General features: G+C 37.7%; 1 protein-coding gene across 3 annotated transcripts in view; it reads right to left on the bottom strand.

Annotated features, from left to right (window-relative positions):
- Positions 1-798: 798 nt before the first annotated feature.
- AP3B1 (adaptor related protein complex 3 subunit beta 1) overlaps positions 799-19013 on the bottom strand; it is a 168257-nt gene continuing 150042 nt past the window's right edge. For 2 of the 3 annotated variants that reach the window (XM_087741417.1, XM_087741416.1), the window contains one exon: positions 799-8187. In XM_087741417.1, coding sequence (XP_087597543.1) covers positions 8034-8187 — 154 coding nt within the window. In that variant the 3' untranslated portion in view covers positions 799-8033. The remainder of the gene's footprint in view (positions 8188-19013) is intronic. The other variant, XR_015700930.1, reaches the window with a different exon arrangement.

Consider the following 19013-nt stretch of genomic DNA (forward strand, 5'->3'; position numbering starts at 1 on the left):
GCACCCTCTCTGGAGCCCGTTCAGTCCCACGGTTTTGACATGAGCAATAAAATCTACGTGAAGCCAGAGAATACATTGAGGGGCTGTTTGTATCCAGATCCATTATTTTTGTGAAGGAGTTTGTAAATGAATGATTGCGGGGGAGGGAAATGTACATAACACAGCTAAAGCAGCATGTTTTACTGTGTTTTCTGATTCCATTTTACTCTTTTAGTCTCTCTGGTCCCCAAGGATTTTTCTGAAGGGGTGATAAAATAAAATGGGTGAAACAAAGCCATAAGCCAGTTAAGTCTGAAAGACATGTCATCTCATCTAAAAAGAAGAAACGGACCATTTCCATGCCTAGGGCTGACAGCAACGCCTGAGCTAGCAATAGCGCTATTCCATTTGATTTATAGAATAATGGGGTGACAAATGATGACAAAAATAAACTTTTACTGCACTGAACTGCTCCTTTATTTATGAAATTTGGCCAAGTAGTGAAATCTTTTATCTGCAAGTTGTAACATGGAGTGGAAACGAGCGATTATGGTGTGGTAATAGTAATCCAGTGATGGAGGCCGAGTCAGTTGGAAATGGATTGAGGTAAAATAACTACCGCACCATGATAAATGTGAACAGCGCTTTGCTGACAGATGATCTAACAGGTGTTCATAACAACTATATAAGAGGATTTATTTATGACTAGCCACAGCCGCAGCACTGTAAATCAACTCCAGCAGCTGCACACCGCTGAAACCAAGTCCCTGATGGAGAAACAGTGCAAGAACCCAAAAGAACACAATTCACTCCAGAATCTTAATCATCAAATAACATGTTTTTTAAAGCAATTACACCACAGTGCAGAAATCAGAATGACTTCCAATTACGTGAAGCTGAGCCACCAACTAACTTTGCCCAAACCCAGGGATAGGCAGAGGCCTGCAGATCCAGCTGGAGCAGAACAGTTTTCTTTTGGACCCAGTGTCAAAGAGGTGCCCTTTTTTTTGATAAAAGAAGCCACTTTAGTGCTGTTCTGGTGTGCTGCTGAGACGGTAAGGGCAAGAGGAACGGAAGGGGCTCCCCTCTCTGCCTCACCAGGGTGTAATCCCTCTTAGCTGTGCCAAATCCAAACGTTTGGAGGGCTGCACTCCAACCCCTGTCAGTGAAATGATCTGATCAACAAAACCAACCTCAAATCCCACCAGAACACTGCAGCTTCACAGAAAAGGTTATGAGGCCTTTAAACCCAAATCATCCTGCTGGTTTGCTTTAGAGCATGGATCTGCAAACATTTGAAGAAAGACAGCTGAGGGAGGAATCAATGGTACCAAGTGGGATGGATACCTGTTTTTTGCCAGAATTGGAAAAAACAGCCTAAAAAAATAACTGAATTGGTAATTCTTTCATCTGTTCTACCTCCCTCACAACAGATGTTTTAGAGTCATACAGAATACCATTTACTTTCCAAACAGGATTCAGCAAGCGCTGGTATGCTGTGCACTGCTGGTGCATAGGCAGGGTGCAACTAAATGCCTAAACATCCTCACACAAATGTACAAAATCAGGGCAAACCAAAATGAAAATGATAGGAAATAATAAATACTGTGGGATCAAACTATTCTGTGTGTGAAACACCATCGGCAAAGAGAGGGAAGTGTCCCCTGTAGCAAGGTATGTTACATATAAGCCTCCAGGCACTGCTTAGGAGAAGATGAGGGGGTTTGCAGTGCCCCAGGGCAGAGCCAGCTGCCCCTTGTGAAGCTGCAGCCCTGGTGCATTCTCACACAGGTCTGCTCAGGGTTGCCGGGAGTGGAGGCTGTCACGACAGGGAGGCCTTGCACCCAGGAAAAGCCTCCTGGGGCAGCAGTAGGCTGCTCAACCCACACCTCCCTCCGCTTGGGATTTAATTACAAACCTCCATTAAAGCTGCAGCCCTTTCTGCAGGCCAGTATCCCATGCGACTCTCGCCTCTGCAGCCCGGGAAAGCCAGGGTTGCTGCCTCTCCTTCGCTTGCCTGCCTTCCTCCTTCACCCAGGCAGGCTGCTGGCACCTGGGGGCCTCTCTGGCATCCCGGCCAGGCCAGGTGTGCCTGGGCAGCTGCAGGGTGGGCAGAGAGGCCACTCCACGTGCCCTGTGAAAGCCACAGCTACCAGGCCTCAGCTCGAGGGGGACCTGTAGCTACTGCTGCCCGCCAGCCTCCCTGGCTGCCTAGGCCTCAAAGCCCTGTCAACATGGATGGCCTGAGGTGTTGCAGAAGGAGAAGAGTTGACGCCTCTTCTCCCAAGGCTCCTGCCCTCCCTGCGCCTCCCTTGCCCGCTCTGCTCCAGCTGCCAGACTGGGGGTGCTGCCGTGAGCCTAAGCTGGTGGGTGTCCCATGGTCCAAAACAAGTCTGAAGCTCTGCAGGGCAGCTGGAAGCACCAGGGTGCTCCCTCACTTTTACCAGCCATCTCCCTCACCCACCTGCCGTTTGCCATGGCTAGTGGCTGAAGGGCTGCCAGTCATGGCTGCTACAAGAGGAGGCCTTTCACCACCTTTCCACCACCCATCCGGAGTCCACCAGCATTTTTACAGGGTGGAAGGGTGAGAAGGACCTGAGCACACCAACAGCTCTTGCTCTTTCTTGAAGGAGCAGGGTGACTTGTCAGCTGTTTTTACAAATCCTTCCCATCAAGGAGAAAAACCAGGTCTGGGTTGAGCCAGAGCGGGACATGGAGATGTGGATGGTGACTCACAACATACATGCTCCATTGGATGGTGCCAAGTTGCTGTCCCTCTCTCTCTCCCCCAAAAGCCATGCCTGGGAAGGAGGGCAAAGGAGGAGGCAAGTCGCCAGGAGCAGGGTGAGAGCAGGCTGGGACCTGGAGAGGACTGGAAAAGCAGTGGTGGAAGGCAGCAAAACTCATTTTTGCCCTCTCTCGTATACATGCACAATGGGAAAAAGCAGTTTAGAGTACGGTTGTTTGTAAAGATGTGTATATGCACCAGAATGTACACAGGGATTTAAGTGGATCAGGATTTGGGGCAGTATGGTCACAGCATGGGCTCAGAGTTATCAGCCACCGAAGAGTAGTTCACCTTGTACCTTCTGAAGCAAAACCAGTTAGCTGTGGGACTGGAAATGCAGTGGTTTTCACCATCTCTTTCTCTTCCAAACAGGTTCACTGGGCCATGCTACATAAAGCACAACAAGTATATCAGATAAGAGGAAAATAACCTGAACAGAAGCATTGCTTTTATCAGGGTTGTGCACAAAGGCTCCTATCAGCAATGAAACCACACTATGGAAACACAGCAAAGCCTGGTGCCTGCACCACAAAACATTTAATATTAACACATAGGTGTTGTAAAAACACGCACTTTATGATAATACAAACAAAAATATGGGAAAGGGGAGGAAGACAAACTGACAGAAAATGAAGGGAACAGAGTCTGATCCCCATATGCTTGTTTCAAGTACACCCTGAAAGTCAGATGAGGGCTTGGGAGGATTCAGCTTACCTGTACATTGCTTACTAGAATCCTTCTTAGGGCATTGAAGTACTAAGTTAAAATTAATTCAAGCATATAAGATATTGTATGCAGAACTAGACAGTTCAGTAATTGAATATTTTTAAAAAAGAATTAGTACTAATTATGGTAATGGACCATTGCAAAACAAAGTGTGCAAAAGCATTTCACCCTATCACCAAATATCAGTAATTAGCCTAAGCCTCAGATCAAGAGGATTTAGAGCCCTTATGGTTTTTTGTATCCTATTCAATATGTATCTGTATATTCTTTTGCTAGTGTACATTTCCAGTTTTGTTCCACTTTTAGTAAACATCATATTATCTTGTGACAGCAGATGATCAGAGCTTAAGTACATGTTGTGTTTAAAAACAGGGAAAAAAAGGTTAATTCCTTCCTCCAGTTTATATATATTGCTTTAGAAATGTTACAGAATGCCACCTTGTTCCTGAGTTAGTAGAAAAGATCACCAGGAAAGCCCCATTTATCTTTTCTATGCCATTCATTATCTCATATACTGTATCGTGTCCCTGCTCTAAAAACACTTTAATTATTTCCACTATCCTTTCACACAGTATTCTATTTATATCTTCCATTATTTTGTTCCTAGCTCTAGACCCATTTCTATTTCTGCTACTTTTCTTTGGAAATGAGTTACTAGAATTAAAGCAGGGTATGCAGGAAAATTATCCTTTTATACAACATCATAAAATATGAAAGGAAAATAAGGAAAAAAATTATGTTATTTTGACTGTCATTCATCAAGCCTATGTTTATATTCTGCCATTTATAGTAACATAACAACTCTTCCCCGTATCCTATTCTTTCCAAATGGTTTGAGTTATGTCCTGGTTTCAGCTGGGATAGAGTTAATTTCCTTCCTAGTAGCTGGTATAGTGCTGTGTTTTGGATTTAGGATGAGAATAGTGTTGGTAACACACTGATGTTTTAGCTGTTGCTAAGCAGTGCTTACACCAGTCAAGGACTTTTCAGCTTCCCCTGCTCTGCCAGGTGCACAAGAAGCTGGGAGGGGGCACAGCCAGGACAGCTGACCCAGACTGGCCACAGGGCTATGCCATACCGTATGGCGTCATGCTCAGCCTGTAAAGCTGGGGGAAGAAGAAGGAAAGGGGGAACGTTCAAAGTGATGGCGTTTGTCTTCCCAAGTAACCGTTACACGTGATGGAGCCCTGCTTTCCTGGAGATGGCTGAACACCTGCCTGCCGATGGGAAGCAGTGAGTGAATTCCTTGTTTTGCTTTGCTTGCGTGCACAGCTTTTGCTTTACCTATTAAACTGTCTTTATCTCAACCCACGAGTTTTCTCACTTTTACTCTTCTGATTCTCTTCCCCATCCCACTGGCAGGGAGTGAGCGAGCGGCTGTGTGGTGCTTAGTTGCTGGCTGGGGTTAAACCATGACAAGTTATTTAAAAAAAAAAAAAAGAGAAAACGCTCCCTTCCTCTTCACAAGGGGGAATATATGTGTGTGAAAACAACCAGGAAGCACAGAAGAGGTAAAATGTCCATCTCTCACTATGCAGAAACTTTCTCATCTGTTTGCCCTTGCTCTTGTTGCATAATTCTTCAATCCATAATTACCAGCATCAGTTTTAAAGCTTGGACTAGATCACAATAATCTTGGAGTCTCTTTGAGTTTTACTTACCTTGGGCATGAGTGAATTAAACAGTTAATAAAATTATACCCACATTTCCTATTTATGATAATGTATTTCAGTTTGTAGTTGCAGGTTGTTGTCTGCAGGTTCCATTGCATTTGAGCACTTCATAATTTAGGTAATTAACCCTCACTGCCTGCTACCTAAACTAGACCTTGATACAATTCCCTAATCATCTTAGCAAAACCCACCTCAGCAGTCCTGCAATACTATGCTTTAGCCTTGCTCCCGCATCGCAAGTCGTGCATACAGGTATGTTCCAAGGCTGCCCAGGTCTAGATTCTTTCCGAAGCCGGGTGGTTCTCAGTGCACAGCTCCTGACTTAAAAGCTTGCCCATAGAGGTAGGAGCTGCTGCTACCTGGTACAAACAAATCACTCTGAAGCGAATTCTAGATTGCAATTTAGACTAGTCATCTATTTAATATCCTAATAACCTTTAATATGCCTCTATAAATGATGAAAAGTATGAAAGAAAGTGAATAAAAATGATATATAGCAAAACCAAGAAACTATTGTTAACTACTGCTAACTGGCTGAATTATGACTGAGTGCAACTTCCACTATTAATGTAAGACATATACACGTGCTCATGTTTAGGTTTCTGAAGAGCTGAGCTTTACTGCATGCAGAGATATTTTACTATTTAAATATCTGTCTTTAAAGAAAGTTTCTTCCCAAATTACTATTTGGGGAAGGCAGTATAAATTTTCAAATCACACTGTCAGTCCAGATATCTGTATCAAGAGTTACTGAACCACTGGACCAAGTCACAAAGTGTTGAAAAATGTAAATTAATACCAGAAACACCCCAAATATCCTTACTATACACGTTTCTGGGCTTCACTATTAAAGTGTATAAAGTACTCTAGGGAGGCAGAAATTACTCAGCAACATGTGTGACTTATATAGCATTAATATGCTTTCCTTTCATTTACACTGTGCTACAAGAAACAATTCTTGTTTGTTTTGTCCTTTACAAACATGGCTGAAGGTTTTGCAGTTCAGTCTTTTCTCGGGAAGCATGGTTCTGCACCTTTCCCTTACCACCTTCTCACTGAGTCTTAATATCAAATACCATCTAGACCAATCTGCATTTTCTCTGAGATGATGGTATTTTCTACAGTGAATAATTTTTCATCTGTTTGAATAACTTTTACATCACACTTGAAAACTGTAATTAAAAAAAAAACAACTTATTGCAGGATTAGGACTTCAGAAACTAATGTAAATGTTGATTAAAAACATGTACATTTCTGTTGAGGGCATACGATTCTTGTTTCTTTGTCTGAGAGGTACCAGTATATTTTAGGTGCTAGCGAAACTCAGAACTACATTTCTTACAGAAGTGCAACTTAAATACCTAAAAAAACCAACCCCTTTTTAGAATTGGCCAATAGACTCTGCCACGCATTGGAGTACCTTTTAGTTCTACCAAATTTTAGTAGAAAATTTTAGAAGAATCTTCCAGTGTGCAGTAATGCAACATTTCTGATGAAGCAGTATTTCCTCTCATCCAGATAGCTAAACCAAAACAGCACCACTGAGTCAGCATCAAAGGACCATGCAAGGGTCCTGGTGACAGAGCAAGGGTACAGTCGTCCAACTAACTTCTCTGCATCATGAAAACATCTGTAGCAGAGCCATGAGCTACCAGGAAAAGCCATGTTGGAAGTGAGGAGAACTGATATGAAACGACAAAGCTCAGCATCTTCAGTTCTATCATGTAACCAGAATATCAAGGGAAGGTCAAAATCAGTGACACCCAGGCTACAGGCATAAAACTGGTTGCAACAAAAGCTGCATGGCTGTTGGTCTTCTCAGCCCTAGTTCAGTAGATATGGTTATGAATTTCTCTTTGCCTCAAGCAGTGGTTTATGCACAGGTGGAAGACATTTTAATCTCAGTTTACAATAGACATTTGAAGCAAAGATCTAAATAATTTATTAAGCTAGATGACAGTATTTGCCGCAATAGTCTAATAATCAGTATTTCATATAATACTGATTTCTAATAATTCAATCAGTATTTTATGAATGGGCCAATTCGAAAATAGGCAGTTACTGGCTTTGTTTATTAACAAAAATGTAACCGCACAGCAGAAAATTACAATAGGAACACAAACACTGGCTACTTTCACAGGAACAGTTTGCTGATGCATATGTAGTGTCCAACCTTGTTAGCATTTACTTTAATTAACCAGTTATATACAATACTGGCAATCATCATTATCAGTTCTCTAGCAAAACAAGAAAGAGGGAGCCTCTGCTCATAGCACTACTTTATTGGCATCTTAACAGAAATATTTGAGAAAATGGCAGTAGGTGGGAACAATGTTCTTAGTAGACGAGTTCAGGTTTACAAGCATTTCCAGAAAGCAAACACCATTTTGCTGTACCTATTGTGTTTTTACATTTATGCAACAAAACCTTTCTGAACCACATAGTTGTTGTATATGTTGCTGGAACCTACCTGCCATTTTAACTCACTTTTCAGGCAATGCGATTTCCCTTGAACTTTATTATCTAGTATTTGTCCACTACAGTGGGGAAAATCGATGGGGAAGAAGGGTAGTGGGGGAAGGGAGCAGAGAGGGAAGGACTAGGGTAGAACAAATGGGAAATACATTTAAAAGCGCAGATAACTGACAGCAAAATGTATGTTCTTTGGTTAGCAAGCAGAAGAAAGGAAAGGACTTGCATACATGATAGATACACACTAGCATTCTAAAGCAGAAGACAAGAATGTCAAGAGTGTATTCTTCCCCCACTGCCAGATGGAAGGGCTATTATTATAAATGAAAGGCAGCAGTAGTGGATGCCAGGCACTTTTGTTGTGTGCCAGATTCTGAAGTCCAGATGTAAGCAGGTTACCCCTGGGACAGGACAGGCTTCAGCTCCCGCAGCAGAACAGAACCAATCACAGTTTTCTCGGTGTTTATGATGAGCTGTGCTGTAGAGCTCTCCTTCAGCTCCACTGTGACTAGCATCAGTGACCCACTGTGCACAGTCTTAGCTGCAAACCTGGAGGAGGAAGGAAAAATAAAAAATGAAAAAGAAAAATCACCGAGGATCGTAAGGTCAAAGACTGCTAATACTTCTTTCTGCAAAAGTTAAATGAGCTCAAATATAATAAAATGCCTCCAATTTCATTAATACATTTCAGGGGATAAACCATAAAAACCTCCATAAATTCTTCAGAAAGAATTTGTTCAGCATTGTGTAAATATTTTTGCATTTAAGAAGGACAAAAAAGTTACACGTGAAATTGTGTATTTAATAGTGCAAACAATAAAATCTATTTAAATGATTTTTTATGTAAATTCTGATTCTTCAGGTCACCTACAATACTCAAGAACTATTTTAGTCCACAGTGGCAACTTGAATTTAGCTGTATGGAGTTTTCCACGGATAACTAGCACTATTTGGTGCTCCAAAGAAAATGCAACTATGCTAAATGCAGTAGAACACTTCCAAGAAGCCAAATTGTTGTATGTTCAGAAAAGTGCATTCTCCTGCCATCTTGGGAATTAACTCAAACTAAAAATATTCAAAGTTATAAACATCCAACATGATCATTTGAAATGATGGTAACAGCAACACACCAAATAATCCCATCTGTGAATTTATCTCCACAATATTTAATCATAAAAATGTGCCCAATATTTCTAAATATTTTATAATTTTTAAAAACCCTACAACGCAAATAAACCCCCCCTCCAACCAACCAGATAAACAAAAGTAAGGACTAATGCACCATTACTAAATTCCAAGACATGAAGAACTGACTAATTACATGGAATTAAAAGCAAAACTAGCCTTTTAAGCACCACAATTGACTGAAAAGCCATTTTAGGCACAATGAACTTCTGTCAATCCTGTTAATTCATTCTGCATGCACAGCCAGGCCCAAGAGACGGGAAGGAAGAGGATGGCAACAGCCTCATCTTCCATCTTCCACAAGGAGCACACCATGCTTTTTTTTGCCTTTTTTTTTTTTTCCCCTTGGTTACTTGACAACAACAAAGTTGCTGCACATGGGCTTTTGAAAACACTAACAAGTGTAGAGCAGGTCTGTGACCCAGTCTGACCCCACTTTGCAGGGCCAATCTCCTCTCCTCTTTCTGAATGACACGTGTCTGAATCAGAGCCATCTGCCTCAATTTGCGCAACATCTTCAGCCACAATAGGACCCAGTTAGCCCTGACAACAGCTCACAATACAGAAAAATCAAACTGCTGGGCTGACAGCACGCTGTCGGCTATTCAAGAGCAAACCAACTGGTCAGTGTCTCATGTCTGACAATTAGCATGGGCCTCGCAAAGCGCCTACCCAAGCCCTTGGGGATCTGTTTAATTACCATCAACATAAAGGAGGGAGTTTATCAGGAGATACTCAAAAAACTTCACTCCAGACTTAATTAAAATATTAGCCACTTAAGCAGGAAGCAGGTTCTCTTTAAACGAGAAGTAATTTCTGTCTTTTTTCTTTTTAAACTAAGCATATCAAAATCTCCTAACACATTATACTAATTAAGGAAACATGGGGCACTTCTCTAATGTCACCCATCACAGGTCAATCTATTTCTTTTGTCCAGATTACAGATAAATTCAAAGACCTCTCCCTTTAATAGGAGGTTCTAAAACAACGTTACTACTATAAAAATTAGCTACTTATCTAGTTATATCAATGATTTCATCTATTTGCACTGTGATGTAGAAGATCGCTATTTCTCTTGTTGATTTTGACAGGGGGATAATTATAGAAACAATAGTCTTATTAGTCACTTTATTTACTTAACAGTTGTGTCTTGGGACAACACAGAAGCAGATTATGTCTGAGTATGCACATAAATAGGTTGGTAGTTGGCACTCCTGCTGTGTTTCATAGCCCCAAGGCTTGATTTTACCCTCTTTTATTAAAACCTGAAAGTGATACAAAGTCAGTTATTCGAAAGCCAAGACGGCCCAAAGCATCAGTGATGAGTTTTGCACTGATATTTTTACATGTGGATTTGTAAAATCACATAGGGGATCAACAGTACTTTTCCATACCTCTGAACAAAACACATAAAATCAATAAAATGTGAATTTGTATGTGGTCTGCAAGATGCAAAGGGTCCGATACTTGGATAATTTTACACAAAGTGTTAGTATGCATAACTAGCAGCAGCTAATTGGTTTGTATCAATGGTCACCGATCTGGAATCACTCAGTGAAAAAAGAAGTGGAACAGAATGGGATGACTTATTTCACCGCTAAAAAAGGGTGTATGGAAGAACAACCACACAATGGGTCTACCACTGCTTTTGAACTTTGGAAATCAGAATCTGTTCCTTAAAGTAGGGAAGATAATTTTGTTTCTAAAGAGAGTTATAACATAAATATGCTTATACAATCTTTGAAACTGAGTACAGTTATAAAAGTATGAAGCAGTTGACTTCTGGTTAAAGACACTATCAGTAAAACTGACTTGCTAATTATTCAGATGTTTTAAATATACTGTCATTGAATGGTTTGGGTAATAGCTGTTTTTTCGACTAAGTACATGTTATTGCATTTATATGCTTACCCTTATCATAAGCCCACGTGGATTTTCCAGAATGTGTGTTGTGCTCAACTAAATATTTAGATCAGAAAGACATTAAAAAAATCTTTCAGCAGCAAAAATTAATCACTCTCTATAGCAGGTATTAGTTCTTTGTGAGAAACTTATTTTCCCCACAAGATCAGTAATTATTTTTTACTTTTTCTGAAAGTTGATACTGCCTTAAAGGTTAGAATTCAAATTTAAAAAATTGAAAAAAAGATATTAAAAACAATCAGAATTCATAGACTGTAATAAACCTTGGAAACTGCGCTACAGTACATAAAAATCTAGCTTGTAAATTGCTTGTTTGTAGGTCCAAAAGAAAGAATTTTCCTATGGACAACACTTAACATAAGACTTTATATCATTAGCATGGTTCTGTTGCAACAAAGGATGCATCAGAGAACATGAAAAAAAAGAAAGTAAATGAGAATACCACTCAGAAAACAGACCCAAATATTTACTAATAGTTTCAAGATGGCTGTTTCTGCTGTACTGCAGTTATTTTCTAGTTTTCTTTCTGTGATAATATTATTTCTAAAACTGATTTCACATCACTAAAAATATTCAGGAAGATTTGCAGCTGTTAATACTTTTCCCATTTAAAAAAATGAAGACAGATTAGAAACATAATAATGTGATATATATTTGCATATTCTGAGTTTTTCCAAATATTTTTTTTCTTTAAAAATAATGTTAAATATTCTGAGGCTATGTGCCATGGAAAAAAAGAGGAGGAGTTCAGAGATTATTTTTACATAAATATAGTACCTGTCAGTAGGTAAGGAAACATACATTAAGAATCAAATTCTAAATCAACATCAACAAAGTACTGTATATTTTTAGAAAGTCATTCAGTCTTTCAAGAGTTAAAAATCAAGTACATATTCTTGGTCACTTTCAATGAAAATAGGATTATCACACAAAAATATTTGATTTATTGTTGATATAAAGGGAAAACACAGAGTATCAGATACTACAATGTGACAGCATTTGCCAAACACTGGCTTTGTAATAACGATGACTAGCCTAACTACAGACTAGCAGTTATTTTCCCTTTATTTGTAGACAGAAGATAGCTAAAATATACAGGAGAGGCATTTTTATGGGGAAAGGTTATGAAAATTCCACATCAATGACTAGACAGCAACAGAGTAACTCACTCAAAATCTGCTCTTTAAAATTCAACATTTGAGAAAGTAAATTTGCACCTGAACAATAACTATCGGGACATTTGTTTACAGCAGAGCAGGGTTTGTTACGCATAATTCAACAGCACTAAAACATACGTTCTCTCCTGTCGGGTGCTCTTCTACCTCTTTCATTTTTCTATTCAAGCTAAATTTTCTTCTTTTTCTGTTCTACTGCTTACCAGAAACAGTGACAATGGCCCATGGAGGCTAAAACTTTTTTTTTCTCCGCCCTTTCTTTAAATCTTGTACATGAAACCTTCAATTACTGCCTGCTGAAGCAGACAGAATCCTATTAGTAAGAAAGACGATCTGAAGCTGCAATGCCCTGCCCTAGCTGTAGAAAAATAATTAGTCCAAAGTTGACAAATGTGTAATCAAGTTATGCAATGAATATATTCAAAGGGGAAAAAAATACTGCCGTGAATTAGTCTTCAATTTGTAAATAAAAGAATGAACAAAGAATGAAATACCTTCCAGTTTATCAGCTGGACAACAGAAATATTTACAGTTTCAGTACTCTGAATCTTCACCTTACCCTGGTAAATTCTATCTATGTACAGGTTTGACTTTATAATTAATATTTCATCTAAAAATTGGCTAAATTACTAATTACTTGTATTCATTCTCTCAGAAAGCCTTAGAACATGAAAAAGAAGTATTTGGAATAGCATTATTATGTATTAGTTCTGACCTGGGGACGGAGTAAGATTAATACTAAAACATAAGCAGAAATATACTCACAAAAAGAAGGATCTTTTTCTTAACCTGGTGATTTTAACCTCTCAGAAAAAACCCTTGTTTAACATTAGTTATTAATCATAAAATTTGATTAATATTTAGCTTAAAATCATATTATGATAATTTGACATTTCCTTTTTTCCAATACATTTCATGCTATTTTAACACTATCTTAGAATAAATTGTTCAAAATACCTAATTCATTATTATAATGCAATTATTTCCAATATTAACTATTTTTGGGTTTAATAAAATAATAAAATTGTAAAATAAATTGCAATCAAATCTGCACTATATTTTTACCATTTTTAGTTCTATTGCCAAAATAGATTCTGAGGAATGCAAGTGAGTCTTCTGAACTTATTGTCCAATACTACTCCACACATTCAAAAAAAAGCTGTATGAACTTTTTATATTCCTCTAAATTTACCTTTAATTCAAAAATTTCAGCATTTTCATATGTAGGTATTTATATCTCCTCCCCAAAACTTCAATAAGCTAAAAGATGGAATGAAAATATTTGGTCCTCACACGTAGAAAATTATAATACTCAATCTATTTTGTTTTCTCATCTAGTCTATTATTTTTATTTTTCTTAAAGAATCAGGCATTTAATATGATAACTATTTGACAATTACATACATTTCATTTTAAAAACAGGCTAGAAATTTTAATTTGCAGAAAAATTATTTAATTCCAAGAAAGTAAGTTACCTTACAGAAACATATTAAAACATTAAACTTGCTCAGAGATCTTTCAAAGATATTCTTCTGTTTGGTTAGTTTTTTAAGTGTTAAATGTTTTCCGTTTAAACAACTGGCTCAGAAGGTTCCTGTTAGGTTTTCAAAGAAAATGCTACACATATTTTTCACTTTACAGCATTCAGATACAAAAGCAGTGCTGTCCTCTAGTGGACAGCAAATAAGCTAGGCTAGAACAATCTATTTTGATTAACCTCACATCTAAAACAACTCACTCATATACTTTTAATGTTAAGCTCAAATTTAATTTCTTCAAGTTATTTTTAAATTTTGCAATCCACATACAAGCTCCTTAAATACAATAATATATTTAAAATGTTAAGGGCCTTAAAATGATGTTGGAGAAAGGCATTCTCTTGATCAAGTATTTTGTACCAGTTAATCAAAATCTTTGTATGCTGATACTACGTGAATACTGTATTAATACATACAGGGCCCTTTTGTTAGCAAGGAGAAAATTGCAAGGTTTTGGAACATTAGGACTTGAGTAAGAAATTGAGGAATACCTAGTAGAAACTACTGAATGAGTAGTTTCATATTTACATTTTTCAGTTTTCATTTTCTCTAGGAACAAAAATATTTACCTAGGAATAGTGACTAATCAGAAAGACTTTTAGTGCTGGCTGACAAAAGAAATATAAATGGTTAGCATAGGTGGGCTTTTTTTTTTTAAAGCTAGAATTACTTCTATCACAAATGAAGAAAACATTAAGAGTTTACAACTTCTGGCTACAACGAAGGCTGAGATACTGCGGATATGGATATACTATTCCATTTAAAATTCTGTCTCCTACAAGTAAAGGCTACCAGAGAAACTGTTTTGCCTAGGGTATCTAGCTCTCTAATTATTAAATTCCTACTTGAGAAACTGGGAAGCAAAATCAAGGCTGCATGTCTATTATAAGTTTATTTACTCAGCTACCCATTGCAGCTCTCTAGAAGAGTACAAGAAGATGACTGAGCCCCATAGCTAAGGAACCACAGAAGCAGAACAGTCCACATAACTGCATCAAAGGAGCTACTGCCAGAGGTAGATTTCACCTCATTTGAGCTCTCCGACAGGCCAATTGCTTAGTAAAAAATCTTAGGAAAGATTTCTGTGTGCACACAGAGCAGAAAAGGTTTTTAAAAAAGTCTTCCTGGATTTATAAGACCTGTTTGTCAGCTACTGAGAACATACATTTGGATTCAAATGGAATAACTATTAACAATTTATATTTCTCAGAAATTTCTACACTGTGTTTATCCTCAATAGATGGGTGATAGCCCTTCCTTTCTGACATGCTGGAAGCAGATGCAGTTGTTAGTTATGGTAAACTGATGGGGTCTTATCACCAACTTTCTGCCTGAGAATTCTTCCAAATTTAGTACAAATTGGAAGATGACATACAGAGAAATTTTCCAGGTGAATCCCTTTAAATGGGGTTTTGTTCAATACAAACCTACCTAAATACACGCACAATCGCATACCTTTTCTCTCCACATTAAGTGTTGCTGGATTAAAAAGATGTGGGGAGGATAACTGATTACTAAGCACGCCATTCTCTGATAATCAAAATTGTCTGTAAACAAAACCCTCTTTCCTTTGAGAATCAGTCTGCCAATATACTATAAATGGGACATGACAGGTTGCAAAATGATAAAAAGGGGTGAATACAACCAGACTGTCAGGCTGATGCATGGGGTGGGGAATAAAGGCTAGTGAAAAACAAGTGTTGATCCTTGGATTTCTGTTTTTTAAGCATTTTATTCAAGTTTCTATATTGGGTCTAGTTGCTTTCACGTTCTTCAGGATTTCAGTGTGCATCCATTGCAGTGTGCTTACTGTCATATTACATGATTTATACAGTATGTTTTTGATTTTGCTGAAGGATAATAATGCAAACCTCCAAAAGACAGGTGGAAGATATTTTACATCTTGTTCAATACTTGCTTATTCACAGAATCACATAGGTCATGGGTACGCCAAACAATGATGTACTACACACAGCAAGCTCTGAACAAACTGGCATATCTATATGGTGCAGTCAAGTGTCCTTAAAAATATAGGTCCCAGAAGCAGCGTATGTGCATATGCATGCAATGTTGTGCTTGAGCTAGTCAGACCTGCCCCAGCAATGAGCCGAAGTGCTCTTTGTGCTTCTTTTTTAAAAGCTAGCTTGTTTGCTGCTAATTCAGGTGTCTACTATGACAACATGCTAAGAGATGAGAATACTCCCTCTGCAAGTTCTGGTGATCTCTAGAAAGAAGAGATGGCTATTAGAATGACCACTTTCATGACTGTAATGGAGAAGGATATAATATCCTTTATTATATATAATACATATATAGGATATAATAACTCATTATTTCAAAATGTGAAATGGCTGTTCTAAAGCAAATTAAGGCTTCAGTGTTGAAAGAAGCTGAGGTTTGATTTTCTCCAAAACCTCAGATTGTCCAATACTGGGTTGTTGAAACTACAGGCTTGACCACGTCAAATTAGAGGACTGAAATTAATGGTGTCTGAGAGTGCTGGTCAATGTTTAAGGCCACCCTGATGAACTGCAGATATGTAGATGACACCATGCTCACTTTCTAACCCAACTATTTCTTGTTATTAATTGTGGATTCCTTCCAAAATACAACAGCAGCAACAGACTAGTTCAATGGATGATTAAACGAGTTGAGGTTGACTAAAATTCGTTCTTCATATCCACCCTGATGGGCTCAGACTTTTATCTCACTGACTGATTGGGCAACATGCGAGTAAAGTCTTCAAGAATGAAAAATGTGGAAAAGGTGCTCTACGTGACATAATTTTGTGGAACCATGGTCATTGAGGGGAATATCTACTAGAGTACAATGCAGCCTGTCTAAGAAATGCTTCAGGAAGTGGAAGGCAGACAGGTGGGCAGTTCAAGACAGCCTGATTCTCCATCCCATTACACATTATATTCTGACATCAGTGGAATCACAAAAGCATAAAACAAAGTGAAAGAGTGAAGAAGCAAATCCAGTTTGTGATCCCAGCTCTGAACAGACTTTTCTGCTGTATGCTACTGCCAACACATTAAAAGCTTTTGCACCATATTTTGTAGGTGGTGGAAAGAAATGCTTCCTATGTGTGTTTCCATTATTTTCTTTCTAAGTCAATTTACCCTGAAATGCCTCTCCTTCACGCAGACGTCCTTATGTAATAGTAGACAATATTTTGACACTTTCAAGAGAATCATAAGAGCATTCAAGTCTTTCTAAGATTAAAGTAAAGTCTGCAACTAGTCTTTTCATTCTATCACCATTTGCTGCCTTCTGCTATATTCAAAGTGAAGAAAACGAAGATTACCTATCCTGGTAGGAGGTTATGGAGGTGAAAATGAATAAATGAGGAAGAGACCTGAGGAACTTTTAGAATATTCATCTGAGAGGAATAAAAAACACATTTTGAAAGTAACACTAGCATGAAGGGCATTTCTGGATAAATAAGGCTCGTGTTGGTTAAAAAGAAAATTACTGAAAATCTTGAGTTGAATAGTGTCTTCATCTCATCACATTTTGAAATAGAAGAGAACAGCTGAAAATTTATTTTTGATATATAATACAATGAATTTTATTGCCCAAGTAGAGACAGGGAGCTGAAGTGATGATCCATAGAAGAATCAACTTTGAGGGAATAAATGTCCTCAATTAAGTATTCTCTTATCTTGAATATGGAAAAATCCCTGGTAGACTTTCCCCACTGACAACAAACGGCAGACATACTTCAACTGAAAAGTACTTGGTCCCTAAATGTAGTTATTCAGACTGATTTAATTCCCTGCTGGAACAAACACTTTTCTTTCAATGTCGTTGTCTTTAGATATTCAAATAGTGCCCACAGATGTGGTCTGAATCACAAGACAGTAGCTTGGTGCCTTAGCTGATTCATTCCTTTTGAAATCACTTTGTCAACATCTATTTGCTCCTCAACCCACTTCCAACCCTTCATTTCTTAAAATATTTTTAACAACAGTTCTCAGAACATTGAAAGAGCTATGTATATTGCAACAATTAACCTAGTCACTCTCGTGAAAGAATATTTTAAGAAAAATAATACCTGCTTTTTTATGAAGTTTTCATATTTAAGGAGACATTGTATTTCCTGCTCAAAAAAAATCTCTTTTGAAATGCATTTCACATTCTTGTTTTTAGTAGAAGCCTTTAGAACTGAAATGTTTCCCCTTGATAACAAGAGAGATCAATACATGAAATAGTTAAATCCTATTAAGAACATGAGGATGCATCATATGCAGCCTTACAAGGCCCAGTAATCTAATAGCTTGCATAAATTCATTTGAAGAGCAGGTAACTACATTTAAAGAAGTAAAATAGTACAGCAAATTTATTCTGCAAATATATGAATATAAACCTGCACCTTTGTGTTCTGAGATATGTAATGGCTATTGAGTTCAAAATTTTTGCAGCTATCACTCCAAATAAAACAGGGCAGAAAAGAGATTTTAAAATAGAATCAACTGTATTATCTGGGATTTTGTTCTACACTCAGTCAACAATTAAATTATTACATTTCAAGGAAATATAAAAATTCAGTAGCCATATGGTAAATAGAGAAAAAAATGCATGTAAGAAAGTGTTGCTATACTGTGATATGGACTGATATATAGCTGATGTATTTGACAAGTTTACATTTATTTCATTTTTCATTGGTGACTGCATGCTATTCTGATGATGTTTCAGGTATTTATTTTCAAATCTTCATTATATTTGCTCTAAGTGTTTTTACTTGGTGCAAAAATACAATCCTAAATACGGTTATCAATTTAAGGAGCCGTAATTGGGTCCCACCAGCATGACATCATCTTCGTCATGAGTGCAAGTATGTTTAGACTGAAAAAATCCAAGAAGCATGCACCTGTTCATGTCCATTAGATACACTTGTATTAAACTATACAATTTCATTTTGAATGAGTATATTGCATTACCAGGCAACATAAATTTCTTGGCATTAGCCATCATTAAGTAGTAATACCCAAGTTGGGGATGACCAACTAAGAGGTTAATATAATTCATGCTGCACAGTGCAGAATGTCAGTTTAAAAATAGTATTTCTTTTCCTGTGTAAAAGAGTATGTACTAACCACTTCCAAGAAGTGAACTCAAGCAGTCCTCACAGAATAGCATAACGAGCTGAAACAAGTTCTTGTATATAATTTTTTCCCCAAATACCACTTGCAATAAAGCAAACAAGACAAACGACAATACTATAGAAAAAGAAAAAAATTCACTTTTAACATATTTTTATTGAATCCATAACTGCTTTGTCAAGGTAAAAGGTGACTGTTTATTTTATCATCCTGAAATGGTGTACTTGTCACATAAATAAAACAAGGCACACTTCTTGCATCTGTGAGATTTTGCAAGAAGAGACTCCATTTTTGTTTACTCATGGCAGAGTTGATATAATCCAAATACATGTATACATTTTGTATGTGTGTGTATATATATATTTTAGTAATTTGTTTCAGAGTTTTGAAAGTTTTCATTATCTAATCTCTATCTCAAATATTCATTCATCTAAATCTAGGGTTTA

Source organism: Nipponia nippon, unplaced genomic scaffold (assembly GCF_047370975.1).
Source record: "Nipponia nippon isolate SJK-2023a ecotype South Korea unplaced genomic scaffold, ASM4737097v1 scaffold_8, whole genome shotgun sequence".
Taxonomy (NCBI): domain Eukaryota; kingdom Metazoa; phylum Chordata; class Aves; order Pelecaniformes; family Threskiornithidae; genus Nipponia; species Nipponia nippon.